The 22,310-nt window shown below is 40.4% G+C and overlaps 1 protein-coding gene and 1 pseudogene across 1 annotated transcript in view; one reads left to right on the top strand and one right to left on the bottom strand.

The window, feature by feature from the left end:
• Window positions 1-22,310, top strand: part of SND1 (staphylococcal nuclease and tudor domain containing 1) — a 413,481-nt gene that overhangs the window by 183,734 nt on the left and 207,437 nt on the right. Inside the window, exon 12 of the mRNA XM_059396465.1 lies at window positions 813-913. Coding sequence (XP_059252448.1) covers window positions 813-913 — 101 coding nt within the window. The remainder of the gene's footprint in view (window positions 1-812; window positions 914-22,310) is intronic.
• On the bottom strand, window positions 15,584-18,604 carry LOC132015256 (small ribosomal subunit protein eS8-like; annotated as a pseudogene).

The raw sequence follows: 22,310 nt of genomic DNA, 5'->3' as shown, positions 1-22,310 counted from the left end.
CTGATGCAGGGCTCTATCCCTGAACCCTGGGATCATGACCTGAGGCGATGGCAGACGTCTAGCGACTGAGCCACCCAGGCGCCCCCTCATTTCTTTCTGGTGCTGAATAATACTTCAGTGTCTGGATGTACCACAGTGTGTTTGTATGTTCATCTGCTGAAGGACAACTTAGTTGCTTCCAGATTTCAGCAGTTATGAGTAAAGATGCTGTAAACATGCTTATCCAGGTTTTTGTATAGACATAAGTTTTGCTCATTTGGATAAATACCGAGGCGTGTATGGTAAAATATGTTCAGTTTTATAAGAAACCACGAAACTGGCTTTGAAAGTAGCTGCGCTGTTCTGCATTCACACTAACAATGAATGAGAGTCCTTGCTGCCGCACACCCACGCCAGCGTTTGTTGTCTGTGTTTAGACGTGGACCACCCCAGCATAGTTGTAGTGCTGTAGTTTTGTAATTTCTTTTTCCCCAGTGCTACACGATGGAGAACATCATCACCCTCTGAAGGCCTTCTTTGGTGAGATGTCCAGATCTTCAGCCCATTTTTAAATCAGTTGTTCATTTTCTTACTGTTGAATTTTAAGACTTCTTTGCATATTTTGGTGAACAGTCCTCTGTCAGATAAGACATTTGCAGATATTTTTTCCCAGTCTGGGGTTCAGCTGTCTTTCGGCTTTTGTTTTTTAAAATGTTTGGCGCAGAAAATCCAAATGGGTGAGGTGATCTTTCACAACTGGGCAGGCACATATAGCTGCTAGTGAGCTGTGTTGCAAACTCTCAACCTTAACTCCCGTGATTCTTTATTTGCAGGTCAATGTGACTGTGGACTACATTAGACCGGCCAGCCCAGCCACGGAGACGGTGCCTGCCTTTTCAGAGCGGACATGTGCCACTGTCACCATTGGAGGAATGTGAGTGTTCTGGCCAGCAGGGACTCAGCCAGAGCTGCAAGTTGTCCTCAGTCACGTCTCTCCTTTCTTTCTCCCTGATTTGCTTTCTGTTGCTCCTAACACAGTGCTTCTTAATTATTATGTCTGTGTAGCACTTTATATTTGCAAAGCATTTTATAATCATTCATTAGCTAATCATATTCTTTCATTATTGTTTAAGATTTATTGGGCTCTGTGTGCTTGGCACTATGTAGCATACATTATTACTATTAATAATGCCATTTATTGTCAGGCCCTAGGTACTATCCAACATTAGGTGGAAGAATTATCTGCACGTTAATTTAGGAAGTTGAATTATAGACAGACAGATACACACATACACACACACATACGAAAAAAGGGAGGGCAGGGGGAGAAGGGTTCGTTGGACATTTTCTTTGTATGGATGTATGTTGTCAATAGATGATGGGGCCTTTCTCTTTTATACTAGCTATATCCTGTTCTATTCCAGAGTCCCTTGGGAACTTGGTTGATGAACAGTCTTTCAAGGGAGTTATCTGACAGGGGAAGGAGGAAGCCTGCAGCCCGCTGGGGCATGCTACCACAATGAATATTAAAACAGTCAGTCAGTCCCCAGTAGCAGTTCTTACTCTGTGTAAAATATACCAGCATGATCATTGTTTCCATTTCTAGTTAACAATCTTAAATGCTGTTTGTTACCAAACTGGTATTTTTCTTCTCTTTTAAGGGGGCATAGTGGAGGGGAAGAAAAGAATAGGTTTCCCATCAAAACAAGGATTGTCTTACTGAAAGTACAATGGAGCGCATTATGAGAAACCCCTTTAAGCTGCTGTGTGCCTCTGAAAGGAAAGAGAGGCTCTAGCAGCTAATTTACCTTCCAGAAGCTCTGGTACCAAAGAAGAACCTTTCCTGTTCATTCGCACTGTCACACTTCGGCAATAACTATTTTTGGTCACTGTTAGCACTCCTGTATTTATATAAACCTTACTGTTCACACAACAGTGAGACTTTGTGGAGAGGAACTCAATACAGGCTTTTGTTGTCACTACCTTAATACCATCACAAGTGACACGCTTTATTAGAAGCAGAATCTTGACAAATCAGTTAATATTTTTGACAAGGGAGGGATTAGGCCATATTTTGGTCATTTTTCTGTCTGTGTAAATTACACGAATGATTATTTCCATTTTGCAGTACTTCTCAGGAGCTAGATGCATGCTACTCTATCATGGAGAGCTGGGAAGTTAGTGTTCCTGTATATTAAAATTTTAACTGTCACAAACAAGAAGGAGTCCTGTCAGTAAATAACTGCTCCTGCTATCTAATTTGCTAGTAAAAAACAAGTGTCAGTACTCTAAAAATCCACATCTTTATTTTTGCAAGATGTTTCCACCCATGTTTGACAATCCACTAGAGTAGGTTATTTCATTTAGTTACCACTTAGGTCTACTCTTAAAGTAAATGCACACTATTTAAAATTTGCATAATTTGAGTGTGTTACAGAGATTTTTCTTTCTATAGGGCAGTTTGAAACAGTTCATTTAAGAATTCCATAGTAGAGTGTTGTGGGCATGCTCCATGCCATGAAACCTGGAGTTTTCTACTGTGTTGATCTTGGCTTTAATGGAGATTACTTCTTCAGACTAGCAATCCTTTCTGCAGAGGTTAGGTGGCTCTCTGTGCAGCCAAGGTTTTGGTCAGGTTCTCAAGCCTTCATAAGAAGGTATCAATCATTTTTTCAGTTTGGTTGGTTAACACAAGTTGATGGGTCTTAACTGACAGCATAGACTATCTGTATTTCAGGTTCATGTCAGGTGGTAACCTTGACCTCTCTCTACCTCTCAGTTGTTATAACTGGATTATAAGGAATATTATTTTGGTATTATTTACCAAAGTATTTACCAGGATATCGATTCTTCCAGATACCTAAATTGTCCCCTTGATTAGACCAGCCTAGCAAGGTGCTTGGGAAGCATGATGAGTTTCTTCACAGAGTTGTTTCTACTAAACTGTGTGAAGCAACTGCTAGGCTGCCTTCAGGAGAAATAACTGAGATTTATGGATACTTTTGAGACAAACTCTCACTGGACCATAAGCTCCCTAAAGATAGGGATTTTTGTCACTTATATTCCCTGTTGTAGTCTCAGTATTCAACATATGGTTGGAGTTTCAGTAGGTTTTTGAATTATTTGTTTATTATATTGCATCCTTTTGTGAAGCATAACAGGGAATACTGGGACAGTTGTTTCTATTGATCCCTGATTTTATTATTATATAATCAGTACTGGAGAAATTGTATTGGATAGTTTTCCCTTTTTGCTTGGTTATTGGGACATCCTTGCCAAGGATAGGATGTTTCTGGAAGATGAACCTTTTAATGCTTCTTACACTTTTTATGTTCTATTCCTACTCATAGCTTCCCTTTGCCTTGATTTTGTTTTTATTCTTCTGAATTTTCTGTCCTTTTGCAAATCATTCCAAATAATATTATAAAAAAGTTGTATGAATAAATAACATTCAAATACTCAGCTAATAGAATTTAGATATACTAACAGCCTTCTTTCTGAGTGAAATGGTTAATTATTCAAAAACATTGTCTAGAGAAGGGATTTTTTTAATCTAAAAATTTTATTTTCATTTTAAACATAAAAATATACATATATTTCCAAATCTTTGATGGTGGCAAAGTAAATCCACCATTTGATCTTCCCTTTTAGAATGAGTACTTAAGGACACTAATTATGAAACCCTAGATGTCTGTGATTTACATCCCCCTCATTTATTTCGCAGCCATTTTAAAGCCATTCATCTTATTAAACCTTTTAGTAGTACTCATCTGTTTTCATAAACACACTTTTTGTGTTTACTTCTATTTCAGTTATTAATAAAAATATTTGATGGAGTACATAATTAAAAAAAAAACAAGCACAACCAGTATAAATAGTTATGAGGACAGAAAGAAATGGCCCAGCAGGTTGGGACAGAAGTGCACAGGTCTGGTGGCCCTCAGTCCCTCGGACCAGCATCGGGTAAAATCCTAGAATGTACAGGTCAGTTCAGGGAAGGTCATTTCGGAGAGCTCCTTTAGTAATAATGCATCAGCTCTCTGAAAGGCCGTCTGTGTTCAAGCTTGTAGAAATGTAGAATTAAGAAGTCATCTGATACAAATTATACCTATCATCCTCTGCAGGCTTGTATACCAAAATACAGGCTGTTACAGCATCTAGAGGCTTTCCTGTTGTTGAGATAAGCTAGGCTCCTCTGGCTGCGGAAAGCTTCTCTGGAGCTGCTGATCACAGGCTAACCAGGCGGGGGAGGCGGATGAGGTGGAGTCTCTTGCAGTTATTTCAGAGCACATTTTTTGGTGTATTTCACGTGTCAAAGTGTGTGAATTCGCTCTGCCCTTGTTTAGGGTTCAGTCTAGTCCTTCTGTTTTTCTTTTTGGTGTGTAGGGGAGGGAGTTGAGTCACAGGATCTCTGTGAGGCACCTCTTGTGTGACAGTCTTCTGTTCCTATCTCTTGCCCTCTAGAGAATCAATGAAAACGAGATTCATCATCCTTCTAATAGATTAAAATTTTTTTCTTGATTAACTTCACTGTAGAGTTGGCAAGAGTTGTTATCTGTTAATCAAAACAGTTTAAATAAAAAAATAAAAAGATCAAACTTAGAGTTGTTTCTCCTTCTCTGGGTCCCGGGCTGGGAATTAGCTGAGCCTTTTAGGCTTGGTTTGTGACATGAAGCTGTCAAGATGGCGCTTCCTGTTAATTACTTTTTATTGTATTTAAGACACTTAAATAACTCTTCTTGTGATTTAGTCTTCTATGTAATTAGCTTCAGTGATTAAAATCTCGTTCTTTCTTTATTGTCAGAGCCTTCTTGAAGAGTGAGATTTTTCTGGGGTGACCTTTTCTTGTGCTGGACTTCCCAATTACTTGGAGCTCCAATTTGGCAAACCCATATTATAATGTATTAACTGGTTGCTCACTCTTTCTGCATGTCACCTTTTTAAAGAAAGGTGTGAAAATTTGCTCACATTTATAAGGAGGCACCTAAAAAATACAACTTGAGGGTGAAACCTCATATACTCACATTCACACTTAGCGCCATTCCAGCCCTGGAAAATTCTAACAGATCCAGCAGATACAGTATCACTTAAGATATTTTCCCAGTGTTTCTCATGTGAAGTATTTCACAATGGTAGGAGACCATTGGCATGACCTGTTCTGGGGAAGAAATGGCATAGAGATGAAACTGTAGGACAGGAACAATTAGAAAATGCCTGTTTTTGTACAATGTCCTATTTTGGGGGGTGGATTTTTTCCCCCTTAACATTCTTTTTGAAACCGTGTTTTGCTCTACTGCTTTTCTGCCTTGCCCTTTTGCTGTCTGCTGCCTTGATGCCCACACTAGTATGGGGCCTTGTTCCCAGAGGTATTGTCAAAGATCTTTTGGACTTGGGACATCTTCATTACCTCTTTGTTCTAATGACAATCATCCAGTAGCCTCAAAGCCATCCTTTTAAACTTTCTTTGTGTCTCTTTGGATTCTTCATAGATAGAGCTTGTCTTGTATTATATTTATGTAAACCAGACAATCACACTTGCAAGGAATGAGACTTCTGCTTCTTTTTTCTTTTTCTTTAGTTCCAGTTTGCAGGAATACTTCTTTCCTAAAGTCTTCTAAAAGTGACTGAAGCTTGAAGTCAGGTCTAGTCCTTCTTCTAGAATAATCCTTTTTGAATCCTCATTTGGTTTTTCTCTGCCACAGTAGGAATAAGTGTCCTACAATCTTTAGTTTTTCTGGCTTGAGTGTTTTTCTATAGCTTTAAGGCTTTCACAATCAGGCCAAACCTCCTGTCTCTCAAGTTTTTAAATTTTAAAACATACTAGTATCTCACTTCCAAGCTAAACATAGGAAGAAAGTGGCCTCTTGAAACCCAATTTTCTGGACCTAGTGTTCTTACTTAGAGCTGCCTACAGCATCCTGAAGATGCTCTTTTAGCATCTGAGGAAGTACGGAGACATTATTTATGTCACTGACTGGACCATTGCCTCCCGCAGATGCTCCCATGGAAACATAGATGCTCACTTCTCAGCCGTGTCTGCTTTTTAATTTTTGGACAGTTATCCTTACAGCTTTATAAATTAATTTTACTAATTAAAAAATGTTTAACTGTGATTTATTTCTTTTAGCTTCCTTATATGAAAGATGAATATATATATATTTTTAAGATTTTATTTATTTATTTGACAGAGAGAGAGAGATCACAAGTAGGCAGAGGCAGGTAGAGATGGGGGAGGGGAGAAGGCTCCCTACTGAGCAGAGAGCCCGATGCGGGGCTCCATCCCAGGACCCTGGGATCATGACCTGAGCTGAAGGCAGAGGCTTTAACCCACTGAGCCACCCAGGTGCCCCGAAAGATGAATATTTTTGAATGTTTTCACTATTCCTTCCTTTAACCCCCAATTTTGTTATATTAAGTTTTACCATTAGTGAACTTTACAAAGTTCAGTTTATTGTTTCTGAATAACTTTATCGAGTATTTCCCTCTCTGAAAGATTAGAAAGTTAGAATGCTCCCTTTTTCACACTTCTCTCTTCCTTTTAAAAGTTTTTCTTCCAGAGCGCCTCGGTGGCGCTCAGTTGGTTAAGTGTCCAACTTTCGATTTCAGCCCAGGTCATGATCTCAGGGTCATGAGATTGAGCCCACCCAGTCATCTGGTTCCACACTCAGTTGGGAGTCAGCTTGAGATTCTCTCCTTCCCTCTATACCCCCTACCCCTGCACAAACTCTCTTTTGCTCTCAAAGTAATAAAAAGTTTTTCTTCTGTTTCAAGATTTATTACATTACTCCTCTGTCAGTGTAATTGTCTTCTAAGCTTTGCTTGTAAGTTTAACCCAAAATTTTACCCTCTACCCCCATACCATAGCAATTCTAAGTTACTGTTGGACCTAGTATGGTGGAGTGAGAAGACCTTACAGAAACAGAAATTCTATCTTGTTTTATCCCCAGAGAAATGTTAAATTAATTCCCTTTGTGTGGTTTTCTCTATGTGTGTATGTCTGTCTCTTCCTCCATTTTGTACTTCTTTTGTTGTTGTTGTTTTTAAAGTAGGCTCCACGCTGAGTGTGGAGCTCAACTTGGGGCTTGAACTCAGTCAGATGCTTAACCAACTAAACCACCCAGGTGCCCCCATTTTGTACTTCTTCATTTGCACCTGCCACTTGTATCTCAGTTCAGTCTTTTTGTGGTATTTCCTTTAGATTTGGTGAAGAACCTGGATTTTACATGTGTGGGTTGTAAAGCTTCTGAATTTCTGCATGTCTGAAAATGTCTTCATTTTGCCTATAATCTTGATTGTTAGTTTCTCTATGAAATTCTAGATTCAAAATTATTTTCCCAAGAACAGTGAAGGCCTGTTGTTCTATTGCTTCACCAGTGTTTATGAGAATTCGATCTCCATTCCCTTACATTTCTATTTTTTAACAATTTTTATTTTTTCTGACTCTGGAAGATTTTACAATTTTATGTTTATCTTTGGTTTTCTGAAAATTTATTAAAATATTTCTAGGTGTGTCCTTTTTTGCTGCGTACTCAATGGGCTGTACACTCATCTTGTAATTTTTTTTTTCTATTAGTTCTTGAATTACTGTCTTTCACTTTTGCCTCTGACTCTAGAAATTCTGTTGGTATTGTACCTTGTGCTTTGAATCTCTAAATTTTCTTCCCTTTTTTTTTTTTTTTTAAAGACTGCCTTTGCATTTTTGTTCCACCTAAAGGAGCTGTCTTCAACTTTATTTTTCAGCTTGCTTCACCGGCCAGCCATGCTTATTGAGTCATTTTCATTCATTCTCACTCTCTTATTCACTCATCTCATTCATTCACTTACTCATTAGTTCATTTATCAAGTAGTCATAAAATGCCTGGTGTGTACTAAGCTCTGTGTTAAGCTTTAGGAGTGTATTGGTAGTTCTGAAATGAAATGATTTCTTCTGCTGTGAAATTCACAGAGGTGATTCTCCCAATCTAGCCCATTTTAATTGCTTTTTATTTCAGCACTCATACATAAATTTTTTGTTCAAGTGTTTTAATAGCACTGTTCCTACTCCACAAATATAATACTTCCTCTGTCTGAGAAATAGTATTTAAAATTTAAAAACCCTCTTCCACTCAATTATCCCCCATGTTCTGTTTATTTTGTTTCTTTTCTTTCATAAATCCTCAGATATTTGGGGAACCTTGATTTATATACATGAAAGAAGGACCAGGTTGGGGGTGGATGGTGTTCCATTCCTATGTGGTTGTGTATGCCTGCCTCCCCAAGATGTCTCTGACATGACAGGGCATAGAGAAGCAGAGAGTATCAGGGAAGCCTTCTTTGTGGGGTGTCTGAAACACGGAGGAAGAAGGCAAATTTCAGACCCCACTAAAACTCACTGCCATTGGGGTGGAGTGAGAAGGAGATGTGATGTGATTATGTGACTCGGTGTAAAATGCTGTGCCTCTGTGTTTCTTACAGAGCCTCCCTCTAAGGTCCTTCCCTGGTTAAATCACCTACCCTCTGTTCTATAATCATGAAATGTCCTATACATGACCTTGGTAATCTGGGGAATCTCACTGACATAATGTTAAAGTCATGTTGGTTTAGAAACGATATTCCCAGATACTTTAAAATATTGAATCGGTAAGTAAGCCTTCTCCCAATTAAAGGGAGAGCTTTCGCAATAGAGAGACTTAGAAAAATCTCAGAATGTGAAGAGAAATCTACCACAGCAACTTCCTTTAGTGTAAGTCATGACTACCTAAGTGTCCTTCTGCTTTCTGCTTGGTTAACCTCAGTAGCACCCTGCTAGGGTAGTTGAAAAGCTGTGAAGACACTTTCTCCAGTATTTAAACAGTGGATTAATAAAGAAGACTACAGCCGGAGTTGGATTTTATATTTTGATTAAAATTGTCTCTAGTAGAAACTAAGCCCCCCTAGAAGGAAGAGAAAGCATGGGAGCCCTATGATTTACGGCTTCTCTGCCAGTAGAAGTTTAACTGTACCCCTGTTTTTATTAAGGTTGTTTTTGCTAGCACTTGGGCTAGAAAGTTCCATAGAGTTTAAGTAGTCTACACATAATTCAGTTATTCTTCTCAAGCCCTGTTTGTTTTGGGGCTTTCGGGTGGTTTTATAGAATGTGAACTGTTCAGGAACACAAATGGTATGTGATAGAAGAAATGCCTATGCTTGCTGGGAGATTATTTCTTGGGTATTTGCCAATGGTCAGAACACTCTGCTCTTAATAACTTTGTGGGGAATCATAGGGGCAGGAAAGAGGCGGGCTCATCTAGCTGTTTTGAATGTAGGTTCTGATTAATTGCTTAAATGATGTTCCCAAAGCCTCCTCGCTGTGGTGCTTTGTATTTTGTCAATAAAGGCCCTTGAGGCACTGCCAATACTCTACCAATCAGATCCCATCTGCTTTCTGTCTTTCAGAATTTGTGCAAACTTTCTGATATGCTGGTAACATACTTTCTTGTTTTGTAGCACCATTAGGGCTCTATTCTTGTCCATATCTGTCTTTTCTGTCATTTCAGTGGGACCTTAAAAAGGATGTCATGTGGACATAAGTTCTCAGTCTGCCATTCTGACCTCCCTCAAGCATTCTTTCTTTATTCTTTTGGATAATGCAATTGGTGTGATAAGGAGATGGCACATTTGACATGGTTACCAATAAGCAAAAATTCTGTGTCTTTTATATGCCATATCTCTGCACCTTTCTCTTTACAGTTCTCATGGCCAGCATAGTACAAAGTGATAAGGTAAATAGGAATGGAGTTTTTGTAGATTCTGCTATCTCCCAGTCGTGATGCTGCCTTATATAGGAGATTTGCTCCAGTTCATACTGAGTGAATTGATTTTTTTTTCCTAAGTAATAAAAAATTATATATGCACTCATTGAACACTACATCAAAAACTAATGATGTGCTATATGTTGGATAACTGAACATCATAAAAATATATAAATAAAATAAATAAAACCACAAAAAACTGTAATGTTTTCAAAAATTTAGGAAATAAAGGGAAATTATCCATTGTTTAATCATGCTAGTGTAATAGCTTTTACTTGGGGGGTATTCCTTTTGAGTGCTGGTTATTTCTTGAGATTTGAATCTGGGAACAGGAAAATTGACTTCTTGGCCTAGTGTTGACATGAAGTCTAAGGCAAGTTGTTGTTGGCTTAGAGATGAACAGATGAACAGATGTGAAGTAAAACTGCAGCCCTGCTCCCAAACAGCTGTGCAATCTTGAGCCTTAGTTTTTTTCGTATGTAATTTAGATATAAATTACATCATTGAGTGGTTGTAAGAATTAAATGTACTAAGGCATTTAAATGTTCAGCATATTTACTAAGACCTGACAGTCAAGTTCTCACATCAGCTCCAAGCCTCTGAACTTGACTGGTAACCATTGATGTAATGTCATATTTAGTGACTTCTGTCCTTTCTCTCTCTTTTTAAAGTTCATTTATTATTAATTTGAATAATCTCTGTACCCAGCATGGGGCTTCAACTCATGACCCCTAGATCAAGAATCGCATGCTCCTGACTAAGTCAGTCAGCCTTCCCTTGTTCTTTCTTTTCTTTATCCTCTTTCACACACTTCTGGCTTTTTTTTCTCCACTCAAACTTCTTCTTCTTCTTCTTTTTTTTTTTAATTTTAAGGACTTTTTATTGAATGTTTTTACATTTCATCCTCTTCTTAGTCTTCACACTCTTCCTGGCTTCACACTCTTCTGGCTAATCCAATCCAGTGGTAAACTGCTACCTCACAGAATGTTCTAAGTATTAGCTTAAATAAAATACAAGAAATGCCTGGTACATAGTAGTTGCCCATAGGTTAATTAAAAAACAAAACAAAATTCCTCATTGGATTATGGCTTAGATTTTGTAGTAGTCCATTTTTAAAAAAGATTTATTTATTTATAATAGAAAGAGAGGTAGCGGAGGGGCAGAGGGAAAGGGAGACAAGCAGATTCCCCATAGAGCATGGAGCTTGATGTGAGGCCAACCCCAGGACCCCAAGATCATGACCTGATCTGAAATTCAGAGTCAGACACTCACCCAACTGAGCTGCCATGCGCCCCTATAGTAGTCCATCTTTATTGTTCCATGCCAGGCCCTTCAGTTGGATTTATCTCTTCTCTCACCTTCTTAAAAATTACCATGATGAAGGGTGCCTGGGTGGGTCAGTGGGTTAAGCCTCTGCCTTCAGCTCAGGTCATGATCTCAGGGTCCTGGGGTCAAGTCCCCCATCGGGCTCGCAGAGAGCCTGCTTCCTCCTCTCTCTCTCTCTCTCTCTCTCTCTCTCTCTCTGCCTGCCTCTGTGCCTACTTGTGATCTCTCTCTGTCAAATAAATAAATAAAATCTTAAAAAAAAAGAAAGAAAGAAAGAAAGAAAGGATGAATACCCAACTTAAAAAAAAATTACCTTGATGGCTAACTTATATCTGTTTTCCCTCTAAATCTGTTTTTTTTTTTTTTTTTAAGATTTTATTTATTTATCTAACAGAGAGAGCACAGGTAGGCAGAGTGGCAGGCAAAGGGAGAGGGAGAAGCAGGCTCCCCATTGAGCAGAGAACCCCATGCAGGGCTTCATCCCAGGACCCCAGGATCATGACCTGAGCCGAAGGCAGACACCGAACCAACTGAGCCATCCAGGCATCCCTCCTCTAAATCTTAAAAGTGCACTATGTTAATACAGTAATTATTGATAAGTATTTGCATACTGGTACAAGTGGTATTCATGTTTCAAGAAGTTTAATGCACATACAATTTATCCCTTACTAAAAGTAATTATTGAAAACATCTTGGGGCATTTGGATGGCTCACTCGGTTAAGCGTCCGACTCTTGATCTCTGCTCACGTCTTGATCTCAGGATCCTGTGTTCAAGCTCCACAGTGGGCTTCACAGTAAGCATGGAACCTACTTTTTTAAAAAAAAATCTTTCAAAGCCAGAGGTGTGCTCGGAAGCACCCTGTCTGGATGCAGTGCTGTGGCTAGTGACCTGCCTATCTCCATATCTGAAGTGGTTGAAAAGGCAGAGGGCTCCTAACGTTTAGTGTTTTAGAAAGTGCTATTCTGTGCCCGCGCATGTGAAGAGCTCTACTGGAAGTTGTATTTTGTGGAACTTACTGAATCACTCTCTCTGTTGTGATGCGCTCTGTTGTGATGTGAATTTTTGTGCCAACAGTAAAAATGTGTTTACAACAGGTAGAACTTGGAGAGAGGAAATAGTTGGACCTTTGAAGTCAGTGTGTGTGATAGAATTTGGAGATGTTTAATAACAGCATGCACTTCCTAACAGGTAAAGGAAACTTGGGACTGTCTTCTTTTTTTTTTTTTTTAAAGATTTTATTTATTTATTTGACAGAGACACAAGTAGGCAGAGAGAGGAAGGGAAGCAGGCTCCCTGCTTCAAAGAGAGCCCTATGTGGGGCTTGATCCCAGGGCCCTGGGATCATGACCTGAGCCGAAGGCAGAGGCTTTAACCCACTGAGCCACCCAGGAGTCCCTTGAAACTTCTATCAAGTTCCCAGTGTGGGTTTTACATGGAGCCTTTTAGATTTCTGATATGTTTGCTTAACATATCAACTGTGATTCAGCAGACTTTTGCTTTAATGTAAGTTTCTATTATGTTAAAATTGTGATGTATAAACCATCACATATTAGGTCAACAGTAAGGGGAATTCTGTTGTACTTGTTAGATCATTGTTAGACCATCTCTTCTTTGCCAGCCCCTGCCCCCAATCATGTTGGCATTGATTGCAAAATCACTTTTTTTCTTTAAGAAGCAGTTATACAGAGCATTTATTCTTGTCACCACTTTCTCAGAAAACTCCCACTGAAACCGTTCCTTCACTTACCACTTAGCACAGCCTGTGTCTGTGGAGAGATCAGACCATTGAGTGAGGGTTGACCACAAAGGTCCTGTAGTAGTTTACTGTGTTTCAAAGCCAGGAACCGGAATAACCCTGCCCTCCCCAAAGAGTAGGAGAGAAGAAGGAATTTCAAAATCCTTAGCCTTTTTGTGGGGCTCATTTGTTGATTATATTAGAGCTACGAATCAGTTCATGAAAAAGTACTTCGTCTTCTAATTCTTAGAGAAAAATGTTGACCACCAGAAGACAGTTTGGTTTTGACTTAGTTCTGTAAGTGGAGACTCAATTCTCGAGTTTTTACTTGCAGAGATTCTGAAAGCAGTTAAGTCTAAAGCAGTTACATATTCTGAACCATAGCCACACTGACGTTGAGCTTGGTCCAGTTGCCAATGGCTTCTGGGGAATAAGAACCTCGCTCTCCTGTTCCTGTGGTGCCCGCCGACTGGATTGTGGACTGTAATCTGTAACAGGACAGGTAGTAGAATTCTTTACTGGCTGCTTTTTTTCTTTCTGACCCATATGACAAAACTTCTCTTGAGCTTCCACCCTAAGAAGCAACCTGTGCCAAGATAATTTTCTTCTAACTTCTCTAGAATGATTGGGTTTGCTAAACGAACATAGAGTTACTCTTCTGCTTAATAATGACTTGGTATTTCTCAGAGCTGTGTGACAACCTTCTAGAACCTAGAGTATTATTTTGGACTTCTTCCCCTAACAAAGCATTGTTTATGTGTCTCAACATCTGCCTAAACTATAGAGGACTTGAAAATGACTTTCCAGGGTTACCTCATGCACATTTTGGTCTTTACTAGACCTCTGTGATTTGGCTGGCTCTACTTTCACTGTCAGAGCAGATCATTCCAGATGCCATTATGTAATTTTCTGTCGTGGGGTGTGTGTTTGTGTGGGCGGGTGGTTTTGTTTTGTTTTTAAGTGGTGTTTAATGTCAGGCTAATAATAAACTGGGTACGTAGGCCTGGTTTTGTCATAATGGCCACGAGTTTGTTTATTTGTCCCTTATTCCCCTGAAAGGCGGAAAGCTCCCCCTCCCCAAGTGATGCCTAATGTTGGAGGGAGCTGATCACAGTTGCCTAGAAAATGCCTCATGGCAACTAGCAGTTCCATTCTGAAGAGACAGAGATGATGACTCTGAAGAATCTTCTCTCTGATTGCTCTCGCAACCTCTCACTTGTCTCACTGTGGCCTAAATTGAACCAATAGAAACAAATTTGCTGTTCCTGAACCACTTCCAGAAGTTGGTCTTTGCTTACCCACAATTCTTAGGTTCTTGTTCTTTGGGGAGTGCTAGGTTCTTTAATAAATTTATAATTCTGGGAGCCTTAAGTTATGTTAGGTTACTCATCCAGTCAATTTTTTTTTTTTAAAGATTTTATTTATTTATTTGTCAGAGACAGAGGGAGAGAGAGCGAGTGAGCACAGGCAGACAGAGAGGCAGGCAGAGGCAGAGGGAGAAGCAGGCTCCCTGCCGAGCAAGGAGCCCGATGCGGGACTCGATCCCAGGACCCTGGGATCATGACCTGAGCCGAAGGCAGCTGCTTAACCAACTGAGCCACCCAGGCATCCCCTCATCCAGTCAATTTTTAAAGAAATCAGTGCTCTTGAAATTCGGAAAAAGAGAATTCATTAGTTGAACCTTTCTGTCTGGTACTTTTCTTCAAAATTAAATGACAGAATCACCTGGGGCAGTTAAAAAAAAAACCAGTGGTGCCCCATATTGAAAATCTAGGTACCCATTATTTGTTCCTTCTCTTTTTTTAATTAGATTTTATTTATTTGAGAGAACAAGCAGGGGAGGAGGGCAAGCATGGGTAGGGTAGGGGAAGGAGGGGTTTGAAGTAGACTACTGCTGAGCCAAGGAGCCTGAGGCAGGGTTCCATCCCAGGATCTGGACTGCCCTGAAGGCGGACTGAGCCACCCAGGCTCTGCTCACCCCCCCTGCTTCCCCCCCCCCCCCCGCCCCCCCCCCCCCCCCCCCCCCCCCGCGCGCCCCCATTTGTTTTTTTCAAAATACTGTTCTTTACCCCTAGAGATTCTGGGTTTATTGGTTTGGCATAGGGCCTGGCATTGATATTTTGAATGGTGATTCTAATGTGCCGCCAATATTAATAAGCACTATGAAAAGAAGTCTAGAAAAAACAGGAGTTCCAAAACCAACATTCTTCTCTGTTCTCGGATAAGTATAGATACAGGTAATAGGAAGAATAAAACAAACTTTATAAATGTATTTTTTCTCAGATCAGTTTTGATCCCAGAACATAGCCTTTTACCTCCACTAACTTCTGTCATATCAGCTTATTTAGAATAAGGACAGAGTGGTAGAGCAGTGAAGGGGCTAAGAGGGTAATGGTTATTTCTAGCTCTGCCTCCAGCATGTAGCGTGACCTTGGTAAGTCATTCACCCACCCTCTTTTCCTAAGGCCCCTATCTGGCCTTTTTTCAAGGAGAAAGAAACAAACGGCGTTGCTAATATTCTTTAATCTCTTAGTATCTCTTTTTAGTAATCTAAAGTTTCTTTAAACCTATTCTCAGATGCTTAAGAAAGAGAACTTCAGCTAGGGGTGTGTTGTGGGGTTAGAGAAGTCATAGCAGTGAATGAAGCCGGTCGTTTTTCTGTTGGCTTTCCAGAAAGTCCAGCTATGGATTTTGGGATTTTGTTTCCTCCCCAGAACAAAAAACACCTTTATTAGTGACTGAAGATAGAAGAAGATAGAAGGGAAGAAGATTCATTTGCCTTTCCGGGCTTTGATTGTCCTCAGATAGAACTCTAGCTCCTTGCCCTCCAGCTCGTAGCACCTGCTTAGTTAGCCACACTGGTCTGGACTTGAAGCGATGTTCTAGTTGCTGGAACTGCCCCTCCAGAAGACTGCTAATTTTAGCATTCTTCTTCCTTTCATCATATTTCTTAGTTTTCCTTGATTGTTTTTTGTTTAAAATTTCTTCCTTCTCCAGAGTCGGCTAGGCCTCCTTCTTGCGGCCCAGGGGCAGTGCATGGTGGGACTCCTGCCACTATCTGCAAGGTGTGGGAGGTGTGCCATCTGTGAGCATGATGCCATTCTTCACCAGGGGCTTGGTGCTGACCAGGTCGTTGGCAGATGCATTGTCAACAGCATCAGTACTCCTTGTTTTGCGGGCTCAACACTCAGAGCCCCAGGAGAAGTTGCTCACGTCCAGCCTCAAGGCACGGCGCTTCTTACTGCCTCCCCCTAACGCCGGCTGTGTGTGCGTGGTGGGGGCCAGCCTTAGTATGGCAGCGGGGTGTCCCAGCTCCCACTTTCTGTTCTCATGGCAGGGCTTTCTTTTGCCCCTGGTCTTGTGGCACTTAGGCCGATTGCCCTGAGAAATGCCTAGGGCTCTCCGTGTTGACTGTGAAAGAGCTAGCCAGGGATTTTTTCTTTTATGTAGACCTTCCTCCCCAGGACTTTGATCATAAACACTATATTTAGTTGGAAGTCTGTGGATTTGCAGAATCAGACTTTATTCCAAGTACTTAACTCTTAGTTATCACTGCCAGTTGACTTAGTGGCCTCACTGCCATTCACCACTGACATGACTGCAAGTTAAATTGTTTACCTAAAATAACAAGGCGCAACATTGGAAAGAGCTTCAAATTTTTATTTTATTTTATTTATTTATTTGACAGAGCACACAGGCACAAGCATGGGGAGCAGGAGAGGGAGAAGCAGACTGCCTGCTGAGCAGGGATCCCAGGGATCCCAGACCCTGGGATCATAACCTGAACCAAAGACAGGTGCTTAACCCACTGAGCCACCCAGGTGCCCCAAGAGCTTCGAATTTAGACCTCTAATATTCTTTTACCTCTCTCTGTAGTTATCTAATTCATAGATTTCATCTAGTTGACAACTGTTTGTTTTGTTGTTGTTGTTATTTTTCTCCTTAAGAAGTCTTTGGCAGTGGAAGGTATTGTTAGTATCTTTGTTGTTGGTGGTGGTGTTGCTAACTAACCCAAACTGTATCTTTTAAATACTTGTGGGGGATCAAACAAATTCAAGTATAATCTATTTGTTAGACTCAATAATTGCCATTTATGGGGTTTATTAAAGATTCAAGTCAATAGTTAAATATTTAAGAAGCCCTAGAGTTCATTGTTTTCTTTTTTGGGGTATAGATTGATGCATCTGAAATTAATGATGCATGTTTTGATGACTGAGGCATAATTATTTGGCAGCTTTTAATCTATACTACTACCCTCAAATGATTTGCTATATTATCCTGATACCCTTCTAGATACAGCCACATTTATGATCCTGGCTTTTTTCTAGCATACCTTTCTATTTTTACAAATAAGGCTTATGTTCAGCTGATATATACAGGTATGACAAACTCTAGCCAGTGCCATATGTTAAATATTTTGAATATTATCCGATTATAACACATAAGAATTTGCATTATGTTACCTGGTCTCAGAGAATCCTTCAAGACTTGTTTTCAGGGAGAGGTATCAGTCTTGTCCCACAGTAGCTTAGCAGAGAGGGGGAGAGTGGAGAACAAGAAGTATTCCTGTTTTGGTTTGGATTGTTTGAATTGGACGTATTCTCCATGACCTTGCCTATACTGATGAGCTTTGCATATTGAGAGGGTGCAGTTGAAAGTTTTTGCCTATAAAGGATTCTCTCTACTCAAGCATCTACTTGGTGGCATTTGTTTTTCTAACTAGTGCGCTGCCCTAGGACAGAACCCTTAACAAGAAAGCAGAAGCCTCTGGAAGCTCTGTTTCTCCTAGTCAGAAACTTGTGGAAACTAAAGTAGGTCAGAGCCTCGCCCACCTGAGCCAGTCCCCTGTTTTTCACCCTATTTTATCTTTAGAGTATATGTTGAGGGCTTTTTTCACATTGACAGATTATGTTCAACAACAAGACAGTGCTCATTGTGTATGAGAAGATAGTTCATTGGTATCAGCTCATGTCCTCTCTCAGACTGTAATCAGAATGTGGTTATTCTTTCCAGATTAAATTTGTTTCCTGGGCATAAAGTGTTAACAGTGCCTTCGCTTCAATAAACATAGGTGCTGGCGCGCACACACACACACACACACTCAGAATTTAAAAAGAAGTAAAATCTGGCCGGTGTCTTTTCCATCTTACTGCCTTTAGGAAGTTATTTATTCCCAGATTCTGTTCCCTGCGATTTTGAGATGATCATTTCCTACCCATGACATAACTTGTATGTTACCCACTCTCTCTTTCTTCTGTAATAACAAAATTGCTGTGATAGCCATCCAGTCAATTTTTTAAGAAATCAGGTAATTCATTTCTAAATTGGAACTTGTTTCTTTCTAATCAGCTTGTAATGTATTACAGACATCACTCTCAGCATTGGCTACAGGCGTGATTTAATGCCGGGTTTTAATGACTCCTTCATTAATCCTTGTATTCTGGGACTTATCACTCACTGGCCTTTGACCACTGGAAATGATGAAAACTTTGATTTCATGCATATTGGATAACACTGGCCTGTTGCCGCTGGAGCCGTGAATCTCGCCTCCACAGTGACGTGTGTGATTGAGAGCGCTGCGGATGGATGGCTGCTCTCCCAGGCCATACGCTGCTGCCGAAGGGGTGAGCTCGATGTCTTTATCAGCTCAGGGTGACCTCTTCCCAGGCTCGCTGGATTTTAAGAAGGAGTCTGCTCTGATAGCTTCATCTCCTGGACAGGTCTTGTGAAGTCAGGCTCACCTTTTCAGTTAGTTCCTGAAAAATGCTTGCATTGAGAACGTGTATCTTCATAGCTGCACATAGAACATTTTTTTTTTCCTTCTAGTAAAATAGATTTTATAGTAGGAAAGCATGTTTAAGACTGTCTATTCCACCTCCCTTATGTTACGAACAAGGGGCTGAGTCCAGGAGGAGTGATGCAACTAAGCCAGTGTCAGTATAGTGAAAACCAAGAAGAGTGATCAGAAACATACAGAGCTTACTATTTGCCAGGCAGAACCTAAGTAAAGTCTTTTGTTCCTTACAACAACTTCATGAGGTAACATTCATCTACATCAAGTCCAGTTTTCCATGTGACTTTTCTCTGTACTGCCTGCCTGCTGCCATCGCAGAAATGACAGTGTTGGTGGCTTTCCTTACTCTTAATAGTAGCATTGTGCGTGTTCTCGGAAGAGAGGGGCTCATTTATGTACTCTGGAGTCTTGTGGCTAGAGGTAATAACCCTACATAAATACCAGGTGCAGGCCCCCCTGCCCACCGGTGCTCAGAAGAGAGGAAGTCTTCCTACCTTGAGTTTTCACAGATGCTCTCATATTACTGAGTGCTTCCTCAGTTAATTTCTTTAATTTGTTATTTTTAGTTTTTTAAAGATTTTATTTATTTCTTTGACAGACAGAGATCACAAGTAGGCAGAGATCCAGCTGAGGGCGGGGGGGGGGGGGGGGAAGCAGGCTCCCTGCAGAGCAGAGAGACGGATGCAGGGCTCCATCCTAGGACCCAGGGATCATGACCTGAGCCAAAGACAGAGGCTTTAACCCACTTAGCTGCCCAGGTGCCCCAATTTTTTAAATTTATTTTTAAGACTGATTTTATTAGAGTGTGTGAATGAACATGTGCCTAGTGACTAGGTGGGTGGTGATGGGCAGAGGGAAACAGAGACATAACAGACTTTGGGCTGAGTGTGGAGTCTGACACAAGACTTGATCTTACAACACCGAGATCACAACCTAAACCGAAACCAAGAGTCATCTGCTCAACCGACTATGCCACCCAGGCACCCCAGTTAGTTTATTTTGAACACATCAGTGAGCTTTCTAGAATCTGTCAGTGCTACATGAAGATCACATTGTAGAATCATTAAAAATGAGCCAGATTTTTTTTGCACAATGTAACACTTATTCTGGTGAGTATGTCTGCTTGACTGCAAGTGCTGGGAGTCATAGGAAGTGACTATTTATTTATATATTTGTTTTAAGCAGTCTCTGTGTGGAGCTTGAACTCACAACTCTGAGGTAAGAAGAGTTGCATGCTTTATGACCAAGCCAGCCAAGTGCTCTAGGAAGTGACCTATTAAAGTTCTCCTTAAAAAGCAGTACTCAGAGGCAGGAGTGGACAAACCTTTTCGGTAAAGGACCAGATAGTAAATATTTTGGCTTTGAAAGCCATATGGTCTTAATACAACTGTTTGGCTCTGCCTTTAACAGGCATAGACAATATGCAAACAAATGGACATAGCTATGTTCCAATAAAACTTCAATGAAAAACAAACTATGAGTCTGCAACCCCAGTTCTCAGGACTCAAACTATGGAGGAATGAATAGATACTTACAGAACAAGTGATAAAACCAGCCATCCAAATGTTAGGAAAATGGATACTTGTGACATAAGGAAACTATTTCTGATAGCAACATTATATGTAGATTTCAAAACAGTTAATGTGTAAAAATTTTGGAAGAAGTTGAAAGAAAACAAATCTTAGAAAATGGCTGTGATGGGGTGCCTAGGTGGCTCAGTCAGTTGGGCATCTGCCTTTGGCTCGGGTCATGGCCCTAGGGTCCTGGGATCAAGCCCTCCATTGGGCTCCCCACTTGGTGGGGAGTCTGCTTCTCCCTCTGCCTGTTGCTCTGCCTGCTTGTGTTCTCTCGCTCTCTCTATCAAAATAAATAAATAAAATCTTTAACAGAAAAGAAAAGTGGCTGTGATGGTGGTGTACATTGTGTGTTGCATAGACTTGTAGAGAGTGTAGCTTGAGAACAGCTGTTCCTGAAATGTGGTGTTTTAAACAATACCTCTAGGTTAATACATGTTTTAAATAAATACTTGATGATTTCACTTATATCCAAAGAGTTATATATTCAAAATGAACAAGAACATCTTCCCACATCCCCACCCCCAACCCCCGCCAGAAACCTGGTTTTCCTTTAGGTGCAGGTCCATTTCTTGTAGTATTTTCTCTTGACCCTGGAAGCTCACTTTCTGAGGAAATGCTGGTTTTGGAAATTATTTGCAATACTTTCTGATGGCTTTTCACTTCCTTCTAATTGAACCGTCTCTACCGGTCACTGGTGATAGGACAGTTCACTTCCTCTGTTTGGTGCCACAGGCAGCTGTCCCTGCTACTTTTTAGTGATGGTGCTCTTCTAGTTATTTGGTCCTATGAACATGTCCTTGATTTTCTAGGTGTCTGATTCCCATTTTTTGTTAAATGCTACCCTGGGTCTGTCTAGAACACCTGAATCTGTAAAACAGCAGAGTCTTTCCTGTTAGTATTGTATTGCTACTCATTTAATTTTCCGATTTCTTTCTTTTTGCTTTTCTCCCTTTGTCACTATCCCCAGATCAGTTCTGACCTAAACTTCCGTCCCTTTCGAAATTTTCAACCCAATCTAATTCAAGGAGGCACTGCCTCACACAGTGGTTTTGCCAGTCTCCTGGAGACAGATTTTCTTTTTGTTCAGTATGCCCCTTTTCAGATGCATCTGGTATAACAGCTGTATTCCCCCTCCTGAATAAAATATTTTAGGAAAGTGTCTCATGGTAAAGCACCTGGACTTTTAGCAAGATTGGGGGTAAACTCCAGACCAGATCCATCACCAGCAGGGTGGGAGGACCAGTTTTTATAGGGTGGGGATAAGACCACATGAATGAGGATAACGACTGAACTGGTGTTGTAAGAGTGCCATTTGTATCAATTAAGTGTAAGGGATTAGATAATCTGTCATTATGCTAATTCTGCCTAACAGATGGTGGAAAGTTCTGCATCTCAACAGCAGTATTCACCGTTGGGGAAATTAGCTTGCACCCAGATCAGCAGTCAGCCGGGAATTCCATTGAAAGAGAAATAGTACTGGTGATTACATTAGTGTGTCCCTCTAAGGACATCCACACGTGTGCTGGCTTTCTTGAGTATCTCTGGAGTTTACTTACTCTTGCCCATTGCCCTTTTTAAGTTACCAGACCTCTTTACTCCTGTCTATAAAGAATCGGAGGTGATTTCTCTCCATTTGGTTAATTTAGGAAGATCAAGATTAGAAGTAGGTTAGGTAAATGTGGCTCAAAGCAGTAGCATATTGTGTATTTCTTCAGAGAAAAGATGCCATACAGCTATTGAAAACATTGTTGATTATCAGCCTTTAGAAGTGAACTTCAGAGGTGAATGAGATGCAGGAAAATGGTTATGCTTTAAGTGACATACCATGCCTTTGATATGTATGTATTTAAGAGATATAATTAAGTCCTTTGCCCTCATATTCTCGAAGGGTCAATCTTGATCCTGGTATTTTTTTCTCTGTGAATGGCTTCCCTTCAGTATTTTATTAATGCAGAGCTTCACCTATCCCCTGAATGGTGATGATCATCAACTATATTTTTATTTGCTTATCTCTCCTAACTTACCACACACTTGCTTTCCATTACTATTTATGCATCCTTTTCTCATCTCAAAGCTAGTATGTTTAATACTAATATTGATTTTGGGGCGCCTGGGTGGCTCAGTGGT

This window comes from Mustela nigripes, chromosome 4 (assembly GCF_022355385.1).
Source record: "Mustela nigripes isolate SB6536 chromosome 4, MUSNIG.SB6536, whole genome shotgun sequence".
Taxonomy (NCBI): domain Eukaryota; kingdom Metazoa; phylum Chordata; class Mammalia; order Carnivora; family Mustelidae; genus Mustela; species Mustela nigripes.
Note: the sequence above shows the minus strand (reverse complement) of the source record. Positions and strands in the feature narration are given on the sequence as shown.